Here is a 16,566-nt window from a genome sequence, read left to right as displayed (position 1 = left end):
TTCCTGGCTTGGAGCGTACTCGGTAATAGTATGTATGGCTGGCTACCTACCACGGGCATTGTGCAATGACCGCCGGCGTACCGTGTAGCTCCGCCGAGGACACGGTAGACGGGCGGTACCCAGACCGTTGCGGTTGAGCAACGATGGAGACCATGGCTGGGGCAGAGGGAGCGGTGGGGTTATTGTGAGCAACAAACCCATACCAATTGAGGCCCTGAGCGCGAGCTGGTTGGACCTCGGCCTGATTCTTTCGGTTTTATTCTCGATAGTAGTAGACTACTCCGACTCACAGGAACGGGATGGAGTGTGGAAGGCTCCTCAGCATCTCCACATTGAAGGCGACACCAAGAACGGCAGGGCTTGATGGATATCTCCGCTAAATCCCTATCGGAGCCACGTTGCGGGGCCCACATCCCCCTATAGGAACTTGCACTCGCCGCTTCGGCACCGAGCAAGGCCCCGGCTTTCTCTAGGCGCCACATGCCAGGACGAAGCCATCTCTGCGGCAAGGACCTTGACAGAAGAAGCACTATTACGACGCAGGTAGATAGGATACCTGCCCCCCCCCTCCCGTTATCCGCACCGCCGCTGCAGCCTGCGACCGGTACTTTCGGAAGCACCGAAGAAGCGGAGCCTTGCGCTAGGCCGGTCACCAACAAACGCACACACGACTGGAGCCCATCAGAGAACGCCTACCGGACGTCATCCTCAGCGCGTTCAGCCCCTCCTCACACACACGCACACACACACACGCACCTCTTGTCCTGCCGCCCTCCACCGTCCCGAATCTCGCCCTCTCCGACCAAACAAACACTCGCGCGTGAACATGCTAAATCCGCAACCTTCCGGCATTTGAGATATCTCCGAAGAGACTTGGCCTGCTTACCAAACCCGCCACGCCACGCAAGCGCCATCCCAGCCGCATCATCTCACCCATTGGATTCGTACCTGTCAGCAGCAGACGGACGGCCTTGTTGCGGCATATCCACCGAGCACTCTTGATATAGAACTGCCCGAGGCCAACGCCACCCAACATTGACTGATCCGGAGAACCCCGCCCCGGAAACCGTGTGACACCATGGAGACTGTCGTTGATCACGATGTCGTCGAGGTGGACGAGTTTGATGCGCTGTAGGTGGACATCATTGCGTGACTGTTCGCCGGGGGGGCCTAACCTCGTGCCCGTGGCACGAACACGGTGCCGTCCCCTCTCCGGCTCCGCATCCTTCACTAACGTGTCTGCGCCGCAAGGTCCATCGAGGTGAAGACGGGGGCCGCGCCGATTGATTCGGTAGTGTCGGTCGCGCCGATCCCGGCCAGATTTCCCGGTACGCATCCGCGCTGTTCTCGAACTGTTGCATTGATGTAGCTCGATGATGTGACGCTGGCGCTCTCTGTGTGATGCCGCTGATAATGGAGTGTGCTGACTTGACAAGCAAAACTCCACGCCCGCAAGGTCGCCGCGGAACTCAACGCCAGCGATGGCCTCGTCTTCCTGCCCGGCGAGCCGAGCCGTAGTTACGAGGACTCGGATATGGGACCGGCCTTTAGGCAACGGCGATAGTACGTCCCGAGCCTGCCGGCTACTAGCCAGCCACTCGGTGGCCACTGACGTGCAAGCAGCTTCTACTACCTGAGCGGCGCCAACTTCGCTGACTGCGCCGTGACCTACGAGCTCGCCTCGGACCGCCTCATCCTCTGGGTCCCCTACGTCGAGCCGCGTCAGGTGCTCTGGTTCGGCTCGACGCCCGGCATCTCCGAGTGCCTGAAGCAGTTCGACGTCGACGACGTGCGCTACACGACCCAGCTGAACAAATTCCTGTACCGCCACCTCACGCCCGGTTCGACGCTGTACGTCATCCACGCCGACCAGGTGCCACTGCACGGCGACTTCTTGCAGTCCGCCGCCGAGGTGCGCATCGACGTGACGTCGCTGCAGCCCGCCATGGACCAGGCGCGTGTCATCAAGACGGATTACGAGGTCGCCATGATCCGCAAGGCCGCGGCCGTCTCGGCACTGGCGCACCGCCGGGTCGCCGAGAAGCTCCTGAGGCTGGAGAACGAGAGCGAGATCGAGGCCGTCTACCAGGCGTGGTGCACGACCTCCGGCGCGAGAGAGCAGGCGTACGCCATCATTGCCGGCAGCGGCAAGAACGCGAGCACGTTGCACTACGACGCCAACAACGAGCCGCTCGAGGGGAGGGAGGTCGTCGTCTTCGACGCCGGCTGCGAGTGGCACTGCTACGCGAGCGACATCACCCGCACCCTGCCCATCTCGGGCAAGTTCTCGGCCGAGGCCAGGGCGGTGTACGACATCGTGGCCAGGATGCAGGACGAGTGCATCTCCTTAATCCGCCCGGGCACCCTGTTCTTCGACCTGCACATCCACGCGAGCAGGGTTGCGCAGCAAGGGCTTCTGAAGCTGGGCGTCCTCAAGGGCGACCCGGCCGAGGTCTGGGACGCGGGCACCGTCGCCGCCTTCTTCCCGCACGGCCTGGGACACCATGTCGGACTCGAGGTCCACGATGTCTCGGGGCGGGAGAGGCTGCTGCTGCTGAACAACGTCATGGGCGGCCAAGGGGGCCGCGTAGGCAAGAGGGAGGTGGTCACGCCCGAGATGCTGGGTGCCATGGTGCAGGCTTCCGCGCTGGGTGCCGTGGGGGCGGCGCCGCCGCCGTATAAGGGGCGGCAGTATCTGCGGAAGAACATGATTGTGACGGTCGAGCCTGGCATGTGAGTGGCCCCTTTCCCCCACTTTCTCTCCGCTTTGTCGGTTTCTTTCGACATCTCAATCGGCCCCAGTGGTGTAGGGTGGGAGTCGAGTCCGCGGCCCACACGGCTAACGTATCCACAGCTACTTCTGTCGGGAGTACATCGAGGGCTACTTTCTCAGCAACCCCAGGCACGCACGCTTCATCAACAAGACGGTGCTGGAGCGGTACTACCGCGTCGGCGGCGTGCGCATCGAGGACGACATCCTCGTGACGGATTCCCGGTACGAAAACCTCTCGGCCGGCGCGCCCAAGGGGGATGAGCTGGTGAGGGTCATCAACGGCAAGGCGTAGTCTAGCGCGCGCCCGCGCCGGGGGGGGGGGGGGGGGGGGGGGGAGGGGGGCGTCTGTGACTTGAGCGGTGTGCATTTCCTGGGTTTGTCGGTTCATCATGCTTGCTGGTGGGTTTGTTGTGGACATTTGCACGTGTTTTTATACGATTTGCTTCTCTATATACCTTGGAGAATGAAAGCGATTTGAACGATTGCTTCATCTGTCTTCACTGGCCTTGCAAGGCCCTCGTTGCCTCTGGCTGAGACGGGGTGTCTCGACACAGTAATCCCTCGTGTCGAGCTGTGGGAGTGCCAAGGGCTACCGTTCTAGACGTGTTGGCTTGTACCAGGGCAGGACGATGCGGAAGCGAGAGGCGCGCTCGCTTCCCGCTCGATGAGCAGGACAGTGTCTTGAGACGGGCCAGATTCTACCAAGCCCAGCGCACACGCGCCCCCTCGGCGACCGCTCTCTACCTTGCTGAAGGTGCCACTCATCCTGGTTCAACCAACCTTGGCCGTGAACGTCAGCGGCGGACGGGCGATGGCTTTGAGCAAAGGGGACAACAGTTGGCAGGCATGTCACGCAGGAGCCAAAGCGCTGGCGGGGTGGAGGTTGGGGACGGCTGCTCTCTGGGCGAGTCTACTTTGTACCCGTCCGGCTGGCCCGAGAGGCCACTTCGCCGATAGTGTGCCAGCTGTTGCGGAACCACCGCATCTCACCGTGACAAGTCACCAGAACACATATGTGACGCTGAATTTGGTTGAACTGTAAAAACATTTTCGCTTCAATCATTTACTTTGACATCCACCACACCCACCAACCATCCCTTACGGTGAAGCCCGCCGCAAACTCCCCGAATGTGCCCTTTTGCCTTGTTTCGCCCCACAAATCGTACAAGAGCCATACCAGCATAGCTGACATCCCCCCCCCCCCCCCTGGCGCAGCCCAAACATCGTGGCTCCTTGAGCCTAGGTAACACGACGCGCACACTTTATACAAGACAGCCTCCCCACGCGCCGCCCTACTCTATGGGAATCCCTTGTTATCGGCGCCCTCTACAAGTACTTCTTGGGCATCGAGTTCTTTCTCCTCTTGTACAGCAGGTACCCGACAGCGAGGACGACCTGGGACCCAACAATGACGGCGATGAGCTTGCCGTGCCCGGGGGTAGTGTTGACGATGTGGGACGCCAGCGCGTCATGATGGTCGCTCATGTATTTCTGGAGGGAGTGCTCCGTGTTCTTCATCTGCAGGTTCAGGTCGGTACGCATGCCGCGGACCTCGCGCTCGAGCCCATTGATGCGACCTTCGAGGTCATTCATCTTCTCAAGCTTGCGCAGCTCCTGGCGCAGCGAGTCGAGAATCTGCGACGTCTCTTCGTGGCGGTGTTCGCCGTGCTGGCTGTATTGAGTGAGGGCGCGGAAGACGGTGCCGATCTGGTGGTTGATGGACTGCAGGCGGTTGTGCAGGTCGGCAAACTGCGCTCGCGACGACGTGATGGAGTCGGGGCTGGCGTCGGGGAGTTCCTCGAGGCCAATCGGGTCGGGGTTGCCGCTGCGCGGGTTCTTGCTGCCCGGCTCGCCCTGGTTGGCCTTTTGCTCGTGTGCCTGCTGCTGGCCGTTGTCGCTAGAGTGCAGGTTGTCGGACATGACAACCATCTTGAAGATCTCGAACGAGTCGGGGTTGTCGGCGCTCGCGGCGGTGATACCAAAGGTGTAGCCGGGAGGAATCTTGACCTTGTCGGTCTCGAAGCACAGGCGGCCGTCGATCTCGACCTTGAAGGCGCGGTCGGTCTGGCGCAGCTTGATTTGGCTGGGGCGGCCGAGGTTGCGGTAGTGGTATTGACAGTGGCCGAAGGCGAGGGCGCTGATGTCGCTCTGGGCCTTGTAGTCGGTCGAGTGGTCGTTCAAGAAGCCGCGCACCATGCCGCCGGTGCCGCCGTGGCCGTCGATGACGAGGACGAGGCCGTCGAAGCGGGGCGCCGTGTAGGCGGAGCTCATACCAACGTCGATGGAGCCGCCATTGGTGAGCCAGATGTTGAGGTTCCCGCCTGCGCGCTCGGGGCCGTTGGCACGGAAGTCGATGTCGGCGATGAAGTTGCTGTGCATCACCTTCTGGGTGCTCCAGATGGAACCGCGCTGGTTCCCGGGCGCGACCGGCGTGAGAATGATCTTGTTGGAAAGAACCTCGGGCTGGTTCGGTTGGCCCTGGAGAACAAAGTTGGGGATATGGCCGTCGTTGTTGGGCGATATGCTACGGTTGTCAGCCGGAGCTCTCAAAGGGAGGTGGGCGCGCGGGAAGTCGAGCAGCTTACCTGCCCGAGTATCCAAAACTGAGCTCATTGATCAGGTACTGGGCTTGTGTCAAGCTCGCGCCGAGCAAGAAGGCGAGCGTCGAGCTCAGGGGAGCTTGCGACACACGCATTGTGGCTGAATCCGAGGTGGTACGGCGGCTATCTTTGGGAGAGGGAGTAGGTATCAAGTGCGTTGACGAAGCCGGTCGTATTGCCCCCGGGATCGGCGAACTGTAAACAAGAAATAAAGAAAAGAAGGCAAGGTCCTGCAATGCGGGCAGAATGAAGGGAAAAAAAAGAACAAGTTGCAGACACCGTCGGGAACCAAAAAATTGCGTGGGCACGAGATGGTTGGAAACTCGCCAAGTACGAGAATCTCCAAGCAGGGGTCGATGCGTGGGTTGAGGACAGGTTGGCACTAAAAAAGCGTCAAGTACCATCCGCAGCTACTCTGTACAGCTCCTCTGTTTTGGGGGCCGCTGGCTACCCTTTCTGGAAGTTGACTCTACGGCGTTGGGTTCCTAGAGCAGATGGAGGCAGTTGGCAGGAAACAATATATCAAAAAGGAACAATGCAACCAGGACCGACGCAGAAGATTCTGGGCATTGTCTTAGGCTCGCTCTCGTCTCGTGATGATTAAGTCCAAACATGAAGCTCGGATTCTGCTTCGCTGAGCCGTTCGCTGGAATCCTTCACGAAACGAAGAGAACCCGCTCCACCAACAAAACAGCCTGGAACGGCATGGCCCGAGCTGGAATTGGAAGGGGCTCTGGAGGCTCACCGCCGCCCAGGTCCTTTCGTCACATACGTACGTACGTATGTACCTACCGGTACTACTAGTGGGGGAAGGGAAGCTTCCCAGCTCCGCTTCTTCTGTGGCTGCTCGTCTCGTGGCTTCCCCAGAAAACGCCACAGGAACAAGTTGAAGTGGCCTTTCCCCCCGTCGCGTCTCCGATTTCTGCACGGACCCACTTCTCGTAAAAAAAAACCCCCCATACCTACCTAATTGTACCTAGGTAGGTACCGTAGGGTCCTGCAGCTCTGTGAGTAGGACCCCTGTCGAGAGAGAGCGAAGGTGGCCTGTGATTTTCCCTCCCGCCAGAGAGCAGCAGGTGAGCGTCCGACCGAAGCTCTCACAAGCTCTCACGGCACCGCCCAGTTCAATGCGGACGTCCCCCTGATCCGAACCCGAACGCGCCACAATGGCCGAATCGTACCCGACCCTCACCCAATGTGCGCTTGTCGCCGGCGCACTCAAAGTTCTCCTCTTCCCGGCCTAGTACGTGGACCGCCCTCCGACCCAGAAGCCACCGCAACTGACACGTCGCGCAGCAAATCCACCGACTTTGAAGTCCACCGGAACTGGCTCGCCATCACCAATAGCCTCCCCTTGTCTGACTGGTACTACGAGAAGACGTCGGAATGGACCCTCGACTATCCCCCCTTTTTCGCCTACTTCGAATGGGTCATGTCCCAGGTCGCGAGGCTTGTCGACCCGGCCATGGTCAAGGTCTACAACCTCGAGTACGATAGCTGGCAGACGGTCTATTTCCAGCGGTGGACCGTCATCGTATCCGAGCTGGTCCTCGTCTACGCGCTTCAGAGGTGGGTGCCCTTTGCATGTACGCGACGCGTGGGGAGAGGGTGGGATGCTGACGGCACAGGTTCATCGACTCTGCCACGGGCGCTACGAGACGAGCTGCCCAAGCTGCCGCCATCTCCATTCTTCTGTCGCCCGGCCTCCTCATCATTGACCACATCCACTTTCAGTACAACGGAGCCATGTACGGCATCCTCATCCTGTCTCTCGTCCTCGCCAGAACCAAGTCGGGCCTGCTGGGCAGCGGATTGCTGTTCGCGGGGCTGCTGTGCATGAAGCACATCTACCTGTACTTGGCGCCCGCCTACTTCGTCTTCTTACTTCGCGCGTACTGCCTGTCGCCCAAGTCCATCTTCAGAATCCAGTTCCTCAACTGCGTCAAGCTGGGCGCCGGCATCGCGGCCATTTTCGGTGCCGCGTTTGGCCCGTTCGTGGCCATGGGCCAAATCCCCCAGATGGTCAGCCGGCTGTTCCCCTTTTCGCGTGGTCTCTGCCATGCCTACTGGGCCCCGAACGTCTGGGCGCTCTACTCCTTTGCCGACCGTCTTCTCATCTATGGTAAGTCTTGGATCGCCAAAAGTGCACGGCCCAGGCTGACAGCCGCCAGTTGCGCCCCGTTTCAACCTTCCCGTCAAGGCCGAGGCGATCAACAGTGTAACCAGGGGACTCGTGGGGGACACCGCCTTTGCCGTCCTGCCCGAGATCAGCCCGCGCACTTGCTTCGCCCTGACGCTCTTCTTCCAGGCTCTTCCCCTGGTCAAGCTGTTCTTCCAGGCGCCGCCCACCTGGGATGCCTTTATCGGAGCTGTCACCCTGTGCGGCTATGCCTCGTTTCTCTTCGGGTGGCATGTACACGAGAAGGCCGTCCTGCTGGTCATCATCCCGTTCAGTCTCATCGCGCTCAAGGACCGACGCCACCTGAGCGCTTTTCGGCCCCTGGCCGTAGCCGGGCACGTGTCCCTCTTCCCTCTGTTGTTTACACCGGCTGAGTTCCCGATCAAAACGGTGTACACCGTCTTCTGGCTGATCTTGTTCCTCATGGTGTTTGACCGCTTGGCGCCGGCCTCGCGAAAAGCGAGAGTCTTCCTGCTCGACAGATTCAGCACGTTCTACGTCGCAATCAGCATCCCGCTGATTTTGTACTGTTCCTTGCTTCACCAGATCGTCTTTGGGAAGCGGTACGAGTTCCTCCCCCTCATGTTCACCAGCTCCTACTGCGCCGTGGGGGTGTTTGGCAGCTGGATAGGCTTCATGGTGGTGTATTTTACATCCTGAATCGCTCGAGCGACGACGCGCTCGCGTACATAGGAAGTTGTGACATGAGTGAAATACAAGACAATAAAGGCCGTGCCGTCGCCGAAACTCCTGCGTGCCAGTGAATGACGGCCAGTAGGCGGGAAGTCTAAAAGAGGCGCTTGGTGCCGTGGGGGCCCTGACGACGAGAACCAATCAAGAGCTGCGACTCACGTGCGTGGAGGCTGACAGCAGCAGCACAGACTCCACCGCAAGGAGGTAGTGTACCAGGAGAGAATGGAGCTAACGGCAGAGCAGGGGGACCGGGGGTCATGGGCCACTTGGACACAACCCATTGTCTGCCGAGAGCAAACGAAGGAACAAAACAGACACATATCCTGCAAAGTATGAGCCATGCACTTTCGTAATTGACCACAAGGGAAGTCGTAGAAAACGTATATGAAGAAATCACTTACACGGAGCCGGGAGACCGGGAGCGGCCGTGGCCGGCCGCCTGGGGTTGATATCACGACGTATCTGCCTCCATGCATATCGGAGAAGCTTCCAGTAAATTGCGGCGAGGAGCAGGAGCAGCCCTGGGCTCGCCGGGCATTTTAAAGCGCCTGAAAAGGTGCTCTGGGGGGGGAACGGTGCTCATCCGGAGCCGGTCCCGAGGAGGCGACTGTCGAGAAACGACCTACCGAAAGAGGTCGGACGCCGCAGCAGACGTATTCCAGCATAAGAAGGCCAAATCAAATTCTTACCGAGTGCTTGAGTGCTCAATCGAGAGCCCCGGGCGTGGCGAGCTCAACGAGTACAAAGTCGCGGGTGGCCGACGCGGTTGTGGAATTCCTGGGCTGGACGGAGTCGTGGCGGGTGGAGGAGGGTGAGGAGGCCTGCGCAGCGCCTAGGAGATGGGATGCGGAGGCACCGTGGGCCGAACGGGCCAAGCGGGCCAGGACCGCTTTTCACTGGCGCCCTTCTTTTTCCCTTTTCTCTTCCTCCCCAATGCTCACCACTTCCTGTTTTTTTCCCTCGACGTTTCACCCCACGCCTCGCAGGCTTCGCGTTTCCCCCATTCGCCCGCGACCACAACCACCAACATCAACATCGCCATTTGCACCCCCATCAGCCGTCCCCGACACGTCTTCTGCGAGCCGCACCGCGTCCGCGAGCCTCGCGTGTAAGTGCACCCTCGACCCGCCCTCCCCTGCCCGACACCACGACCGCGACTCCGCTCTCTGCGGCCGCGACCACAACAACGCCCCAGGACCGCCACAACGCGCTCGTCTCGACCGGTCGATGATACCCGCGGCTCTCTAGCATCACACACATCTGCTGAAGAGAAGGACGGCTGGATTTCGGCCCCACTGCGCATTCGGACCTCGATCCCAGGACCATGCCCTTGTAGCCCACCGCCACCATGGTACGGCCTCCCTACGCGCTTTCGAAGCTCGCCGAGCACTGACGTAGGCCCCAGGTTCTTTTCAAACGCAAACCGGTGCAGTTGCTGCCTCCCAAGGACGTCAAGGATGACAATGCAGAGGTTCGCGAAGTGACATTTACAAACGATGCTACGAGTACTGATGCAGCCCCTCAGGTCTGGCACATCCCACAGACCGGCGAGGTATTTGCCCACTATGAGGACTACCTCAATAGGTGAGATGGCGTTCCTCCCTTCGCGTCTCCGCCGGCGCCCGTGCTAACGCGGTGAAGAATGGATTTCTACAAACAGGTACGCCCCCAGCGAGGTGGGGCGCCGAGCCAAGACTGACTCCAGTGCGTAGCGGCGATTCATCTGCCAGATCACGGGGCACTCGGGCATGACGTTTTTCGAAGCCCTCAAGAGCGAGGTCAGTGTCGACGGTTCCAGCGTGGCACAATTAGCTAACCCCGGTGCAGCTCGCCGGCGCCGAAGAGGTCGAGCAGGCGTTCCCCGAAGCCCTCAAGGGCCCGGTCCTGCGTCGCGTCCAGTTCCAAACTGTCTCCCGAATCGATGCACTCGTTGACATGGTTTTTGAGGAGTTCAGGGCGGACTACTACCCCGGTGAAGCCGTGACGGTCAGTACGGCAGACGGCGAACGGCTACAGGGAGTTGTTAGGGAAAAGACTCGGTTCGGCGGCAAGGTGCTGCCCGACGGCACGCAGACCGCTCCTTACACGCGATACACGGTCAGCCTCGAGGATCGACCCGGCACCGAGGCCGTCGTCGACGACGATCACATCTTTCGCGATCGCAAGATCTTCACAAAGTCAGTTCTGCGGTCGTTCATCAAGAAAACGGTGACGCGTGAGGCCTGGAACGGCGCGCCGTGGCTCGTGAAGCCCGACGTCGCCTCGCAGTACCACATCGACTCGCGGATCCCGCCTCACCTGCGCTACGATACCAAGTTGATGGAGAGGAAGCAGCTGCAGGCACAAAAGCGAGCTAGCAACACCCCGACGCAGGACGCTCAAGGCACAAACGGCGTCAACGGCGCCATGGCAAACGGCCCCGCGCGGCTGCCCGAGCTGAAACCCGCGCCGAAGAGCCAAAAGGGCAAGAACCAGTCGCCAGAGTTTCCGCAGGGCCAGAACGGATCGTCAGGGATGCTTGGAGGTCCCGAGACAGGCGTCTTCCACGCGCCGCCGCACAAGAATCCTTTCCAGCTGCCGCTCAATTTCCGGAACCAACCGCTGCCGCATTCGATGACCGCGCCCGAGCCCCCACCACCCCCGCCGCCCCCCAAGTACCCCATCGAAGACCTCCAAGTGCCGCTGAGGGAGGGCGTCGTCAGGCCGCCCTTGGCGTTCCTCTGCAGGGACCCCCCGACCACGTCCGATGTCCCTGTAAATGGCAGCGCCGGCGTACGCGACAAGCTGTCGATGAATTCGGTCGGCTCGTTCCTGGAGACTTGGGACACGCTGAACGTGTACTGCGAGATTTTCAAGCTCGACTCATTCACGTTCGACGACTTTGTCGAGGCCATGTGCGTTGCGTCCGAGGACACCAAGGTCCAGATGTTCGAGGAGATACACTGTGCGGTCCTAAAGCAGATCGTCAGCGCCGAAGCTGACGGCGGCAAGGTGAATGTGCAGCTTCCCGAGCTGGACGACGAAGAGGAGGACTCCGAGGAAGAGGGCTCCGAGGAGGAGGCTAAAGAGCCGACACCAGAGACCGAGCGCCCCCCCGCGAGGGCCACGCGAAGCAGTCTCGCCAAGGCCGAGGCTGAGAGGCTACTCGCGGAGGCGAGGGCCGCCGAGAAGGAGAGCCAGAACGTGGAACCCGAGATCAAGCACCGCGCAGAGGACCTGCTCCAAGACTACGACTGGATCGAGGAGCTTCGGAAACGCAACTTTCAGAACGGCGGCTGGGAGCGCATCATGGTCGGCCTGCTGCACCAGCTGTCGAAGAACGAGCGGCTCGAGGAGCGGTGCGAAGACCTGCTCGCACAGCTGTGCCCCCCGGACGTGGACCCTACACAGGACACCGTGCGGGAGCGCTATGCCAACCTCGACGTCAACCACCGAGTGCAGGCGCTGCAGATCGTCTGCATCCTCACAACGCAGACCAAGGCCATGCGCACGTACATGGAGGAGTGCAGTGAGCAGATGACGGCGTTCCGCAAGGAGAAGATTGACTGGCAGCGTCAGAGGAAACAGGCGTAAGGGACCACCGACCGTTGCGAGAAGATGAGTGCTGACCATTCACAGAATCGAGGAACTGCGCACCCTCAATGATCAACGCAAGATTTTGCTCCCAGAAAATATGCCGCCATCGCCACCGCCCGACCAGAAGGCGGACGAAGACGTCAAGATGACCGATGCAGACGAGTCGGCGGCGGATGCCGAGGACGAGGTGCTCGACTCGGATGACGAGGGCGCCCCGCGCAGGAATTTCCGACGCGCTAACGACCGCGCCGCAGAAAGGCAGCGGAAGCGCAAAGAGGAGAAGGAGCGGAAGGAGAAGGCCGCCGAAGCCGCCAAGGTGCCCAAGCCGTCGAAGCAGTTCCTGAAGGTCCTCAAAGAAATTCAGAAGAAGGAGGATCTCATCAAGAAGTGCGAAGAGGAGATTGCAGTCATTGACAACGACCTGCGCGAGGCCGACTGCGGGCGCACGCGCGTGCTGGGCAAGGACCGCTTCTGGAACCGTTACTACTGGTTCGAGCGCAACGGCATGCCCTACGGGGGGCTCCCCGACAGCTCGACGGCCGAGGCCGGATACGCCAACGGCTGCATCTGGGTGCAGGGCCCCGATGAGCTGGAGCGCGAGGGCTACATCAACGCCGACCCCGAGTACCAAGCCGAGTACAAGAGCAAGTTCGACGTGACGGTGCCGGAGAGGAAGAAACTGGAAGAAGGCGCCACCAGCGTGTTCAACGCAAACCAGTGGGGCTACTACAGCGAGCCGGAGCAGGTCGACGAGCTTCTCAAGTGGCTGGACCCTCGCGGCTTCAACGAGCTGCGGCTGAGAAAGGAGATTGTCGCCTTCAGGGACAAGATTGTACAGCACATGGAGAACCGCAAAAAGTACCTCGCCGTCGCAGAAGCGGAGGAGCCACAGGAGAAGGGAGAGAAGAAGGACAAGAGGCGGGACTCGAAGCGTATGAGCACGAGGGGCCGCCACCACGAGCCGACGCCCGAGCCCACCAATTACCGCTGTCTCGCGTGGGAGAACACCACCGCGATGGAGGAGCTCGGCCACCTCCACTCGGAGCCGCCGCCGCCGCCGCGCCCGAAGAAGCAGGCGACCAAGAAGAGACAGGCCGCCGAGCCGTCGCCTGAGCCGGCGCCCGTCTCGAAGACAAGGCGGCGTAAGTAACGTACAAAGATGCCAAGTCAGTGCCACACGTTGTGGCCCCGATTTCACTGTATTTATAGACCTTTGCGTATGACGACGTAAGAAAACACCTGGCGCGGCATGAGTTGCCCAGATAGACCTGGGTGGGGTTGGAGCTCTGACAGAAGACAAGCAGTATTCTGGCACATGAAGAAGATGGACACCCCACACACACACACACACATACGATGGAGGAGACGATCTCGCTTTTTTCGCAGCATGGCTCGCTATGGTTTCAAGCATTGGGCGGTTCTGGGCGGCGGCGTGCGGTTTGCATATTAGCTACATGGAATAGGAACCATAGACTCTCCAAACGAAGTGTTTGATGATAGTTGCGTGCGTAGCCGGCGTGACTGGTTAGCTCCTGTAGTTGCCGCAAGCTCAAAGCAAACACTCATTACACCGGCGATGGTGCGGGCGCAAGCCCTTGCCGAGGCAGGTTTCCTCTGGGATACGCGCGGTCTCCGTCGGGTCGAAAGTCGATTGTCATCTCGTCCGAGTCAGCAATTATCTTCGTGCAAGCTGCAAAAGCCCTCCACGAGGTATCCGTGGGGCGTCCTGTACCAAGTTCTTGGACACGCAGTGCGATGGAGAGACTTGAGCTGCTAATTATGGGTTCGTGGATGCTTCGACCCGCCCCCTTTTCTTGAGTCTCGGCTTTAACTACTGATATTGTTTGGGGGTGAACCATGTGTAATGTTAGCCGAGTGTATCGTCTACCTGTCGATAAGAGGGCCGGTTGCTTGTTGTCTCAAGGTATCATCCTTCCACCAGTCTCCGCGGCGTGCCCTTTCCAAATACTCCTCTGGAATCTCATACCCAGCCAGCAAGTCCGGCTGCTCTTTGGGCACCAAGTGCCTGAAGTTATAAGAGCGGACCTCCTTTGCCAGGTCGTTGGCCTTCTCGTTCCCCTCAATGCCGACGTGGCCAGGACACCAACGAACGAGAACCCTGACGCCTCTAGCAACGAGTTCGACGGATGCAGCAACGGCGCGCTTGACGAGTGGGTCAGAGGCTTTCGCAGCAGCCGCCATCAGTGTGTGAATGCTGTCCTGGCAGTCCGTGAAGACCGTCACCCGTCTCAACTCCGGCATGAGATGCGCCAGCAGCGCAGCCGTCTCGAGCCCCGTGACGACGGCAAAGAGCTCCGCTTCCCTGCTGCCGCGACACGCCAGAACCTGGAAGGCTCGCGAGTGCCATGGGTCCCGTACCAACAGGCCTGGCCACGGCTTCCAGAAGACGGCGGCGCCCGCAGGTTGTGATGGCTTCGACGGGCCCTGACAGCCCTTGGCAATGGAAAACGAGGCGTCAGTGAAGAGGTCAATATTGAATGGGCTAGGAGGTCCGTTTGATGCAATTGTCGGGAGGATGCAAGCTTCCATGTGAGGGAGGATGAAGAGGTCTCCCTGGAACTCTGGTCCCGCCATCCCTGTGCTCTTACGAAACGGCTGATTACCGCGGTTTCGAGACTGTTGAATATGATTAGATCAAGATGAACGATATATTGAAAGGCGCGGCGGCTGCTGCAGCCTTGCACTGATAAGTCGCCTGCTTTCTCCGATGCATCCTTCGCATATTAGCCTAGCCATCTTAATGTTGGTCAGCGCCGTAGAACCTCTCATTCAATATTCAGCCGAACCATGTTTACAGAGAACTTCCCGAACAGGTCCCTTCACAGCAACTTCAAGGTATTCTTATAGGCAATTGAGCAGTCAGATTTTGGTGGAAACTGCCTATGAACCGCCGGTTGTGTCTCGTGGAGGTGATGGCTTCCTTACGAAGTCCCTACAGTGACGTCATTGGCCAGAGGACCCTTACATCGCTCCTTCAAGGATCGTGCGATAGGGATTACGCTAAACTATTTTGGCTGATGGCTCCTTCCCCTAGCATTCCGTTTTAGGAAACCGAGATTCCAGTCTCGACTCCAAGGCCGCTAAACCGGTGGCTTGATCTCGTCCGTACTTTTCGCCAGCCATCAACAATACTGTTTGCCTTCTTTTTCGGCTATCGGCGCTAAGTGTTCCTTTGCATTCAGGAGGTTTATTACCGCCAGTATCTAACTTCTAGGGGCATCTCTCATGAAGGAGGGTTGTGTAAACGAATATCCACATGGTAGATCACGAGACTCCTACTCATGCCAGAAAACCGTTCCACCCCTCGTACAGGCGCCGAAGCTCTGCCCCTAAGGTTCGTTAGCTCTACCCACCCCGAGCCTAAGAAGAAGGTGGCCCATAAGAAGAGTAGAGGCGGTTGCGCATCATGCAAGAAAAGGAAGGTCAAGGTGAGATGCGGCTCCATGTCGACGAGAACTCCCCAGGACTCACCCGAACCAGTGCGACGAATCTCGTCCCTGCAAAAACTGCCTCAGGCGCAATGAAGCATGCGTCCCTTCACCAAAGCCATCGAGCCCCGAGGCCGGAGACTCGCTCCCGGCCCAGCGGCCGCTTGACTCCTCTGGGCCTGTCAACCTTTTGCACATAGAGCTCTTTCACCACTTCCAACATGTGACAATTCCCACCCTCTGCTTCGACAAGATCTGGCCATCCGCCATTCCGCTCGCATTCAAGGAGGAGTATCTGATGACGGCCATGCTTGCAGTCTCCGCACGGCACCTCAGCATCCTGCGACCGCAGGAAACAGCCTACGCGGAAGCGGCGATGGCTTTATTGTCTCGCAGCTGCTCTATTTTCAGCACCGTGCTTGACCGCGGCGACAAGTACGACCCGCTCTTCTTTACAGCACAGCTCATCCATTATCTCACGTGGTGCAATCTGGAGCTTCCCCACGACGAGCATGTTCCGGACGGTCCGGTGCTGGACCTCTCGCGCGACCAGCTCTTCCTCCTCAGCTCTGGCGTAAGGTTGTTCCTATCAAGCACAAGAGCACAGGGTTCCGACAGCATCTTTTTCGGTTCCTCGCAGAACTCCCAGTGTGACGCGCTCAGCCTGATTGTCGCGGAGCAAGGGATGGATCGTGGCAACATCGTCGAGGGTTTTATGGCGCGCTACGATGAGCTGACAGCCGGCGCAAGTCTCGAAGATTGTACTGCTCAGAACGACACAGAGCGCGCTGCTTTCCGTGGCATCGTCGATCTGCTGTCAGTCATCCTGACGCTCCATGCCCACCGCGAGACCAACACTCGGCCAATTGAGCGATCGGACCTGGAACGCTACATACTCGCCTTCCCACTCTTCTGCTTTGGGCCGTTTCTGGACATGATTGTAGCCAACGATTCGAGGGCGTTGCTTGTGCTGTATCACTTCTACAGCACTTCGCAGTTGCTTTTGGAGGACCGGACGACCTGGTGGGCCTCTGGTCGGATGAAGACCATGTCGCAGCTGATCAAGCAAGAACTGGCAAGACGGCAGCTGGAAACATCAGTGGCGGGGTTGGGTTGATAAGTGAGCTTCCTCTCTTGGATCGGTCCTCAGCATTGTAGCCTGCTTGCGAACCACTTCAAGCTGGCATGTCGCAGTAGGTGGTGACGCAGAGGTTGAGAGTGGTCGTTGATTGAATGCCCAGTCCACTACCAAGGAGATCAGGGCATCATTGTGTTTGTATCATAGTATTTCTCTAC

At 59.5% G+C, this 16,566-nt stretch overlaps 7 protein-coding genes across 7 annotated transcripts; 5 read left to right on the top strand and 2 right to left on the bottom strand.

Annotated features, from left to right (window-relative positions):
* The first annotated feature begins 416 nt into the window (after window positions 1–416).
* Window positions 417–1,214, top strand: LY79DRAFT_302739 (uncharacterized protein). The gene has a single exon (XM_060552293.1). It carries the CDS (start codon window positions 481–483, stop codon window positions 1,000–1,002), a length of 522 nt encoding a protein of 173 aa, XP_060411560.1. The 5' UTR covers window positions 417–480; the 3' UTR covers window positions 1,003–1,214.
* On the top strand, window positions 729–3,093 carry LY79DRAFT_561365 (putative Xaa-Pro aminopeptidase). The gene is made up of 5 exons (XM_060558399.1): window positions 729–1,131; window positions 1,252–1,328; window positions 1,437–1,563; window positions 1,624–2,733; window positions 2,855–3,093. Exons 1-5 carry the CDS (start codon window positions 1,079–1,081, stop codon window positions 3,063–3,065), a joined length of 1,578 nt encoding a protein of 525 aa, XP_060411559.1. The 5' UTR covers window positions 729–1,078; the 3' UTR covers window positions 3,066–3,093.
* Window positions 3,094–3,959: 866 nt separating this feature from the next.
* LY79DRAFT_561362 (legume-like lectin family protein) lies at window positions 3,960–6,120 on the bottom strand. The gene is made up of 2 exons (XM_060558398.1): window positions 5,359–6,120; window positions 3,960–5,297 (listed from the first exon to the last, which is right to left on the bottom strand). The coding sequence occupies exons 1-2, from the start codon at window positions 5,775–5,777 to the stop codon at window positions 4,100–4,102; spliced, it is 1,617 nt and encodes a 538-aa protein (XP_060411558.1). The 5' UTR covers window positions 5,778–6,120; the 3' UTR covers window positions 3,960–4,099.
* A 419-nt stretch (window positions 6,121–6,539) lies between these two features.
* Window positions 6,540–8,212, top strand: LY79DRAFT_520529 (ALG8 glycosyltransferase family ALG6; the record flags this gene model as incomplete). The annotated part of the gene is made up of 4 exons (XM_060555251.1): window positions 6,540–6,616; window positions 6,670–6,942; window positions 7,002–7,495; window positions 7,545–8,212. 4 exons carry the CDS (start codon window positions 6,540–6,542, stop codon window positions 8,210–8,212), a joined length of 1,512 nt encoding a protein of 503 aa, XP_060411557.1.
* A 976-nt stretch (window positions 8,213–9,188) lies between these two features.
* On the top strand, window positions 9,189–13,366 carry LY79DRAFT_636777 (uncharacterized protein). Its single transcript, XM_060562276.1, has 7 exons — window positions 9,189–9,596; window positions 9,651–9,716; window positions 9,771–9,829; window positions 9,887–9,905; window positions 9,958–10,023; window positions 10,073–11,814; window positions 11,864–13,366. The coding sequence occupies exons 1-7, from the start codon at window positions 9,594–9,596 to the stop codon at window positions 12,969–12,971; spliced, it is 3,063 nt and encodes a 1,020-aa protein (XP_060411556.1). The 5' UTR covers window positions 9,189–9,593; the 3' UTR covers window positions 12,972–13,366.
* Window positions 13,367–13,584: 218 nt separating this feature from the next.
* LY79DRAFT_302607 (uncharacterized protein) lies at window positions 13,585–14,570 on the bottom strand. The gene has a single exon (XM_060552292.1). It carries the CDS (start codon window positions 14,414–14,416, stop codon window positions 13,706–13,708), a length of 711 nt encoding a protein of 236 aa, XP_060411555.1. The 5' UTR covers window positions 14,417–14,570; the 3' UTR covers window positions 13,585–13,705.
* A 553-nt stretch (window positions 14,571–15,123) lies between these two features.
* Window positions 15,124–16,387, top strand: LY79DRAFT_520619 (uncharacterized protein; the record flags this gene model as incomplete). The annotated part of the gene is made up of 2 exons (XM_060555264.1): window positions 15,124–15,270; window positions 15,323–16,387. 2 exons carry the CDS (start codon window positions 15,124–15,126, stop codon window positions 16,385–16,387), a joined length of 1,212 nt encoding a protein of 403 aa, XP_060411554.1.
* Between the last annotated feature and the right edge of the window lie 179 nt (window positions 16,388–16,566).

This window comes from Colletotrichum navitas (assembly GCF_030913465.1).
Source record: "Colletotrichum navitas strain CBS 125086 chromosome Unknown LY79scaffold_54, whole genome shotgun sequence".
NCBI classification, from domain to species: Eukaryota; Fungi; Ascomycota; class Sordariomycetes; order Glomerellales; family Glomerellaceae; genus Colletotrichum; species Colletotrichum navitas.
The sequence above is the reverse complement of the archived record's forward strand: the minus strand, read 5'-3'. Positions and strand labels throughout refer to the sequence as shown.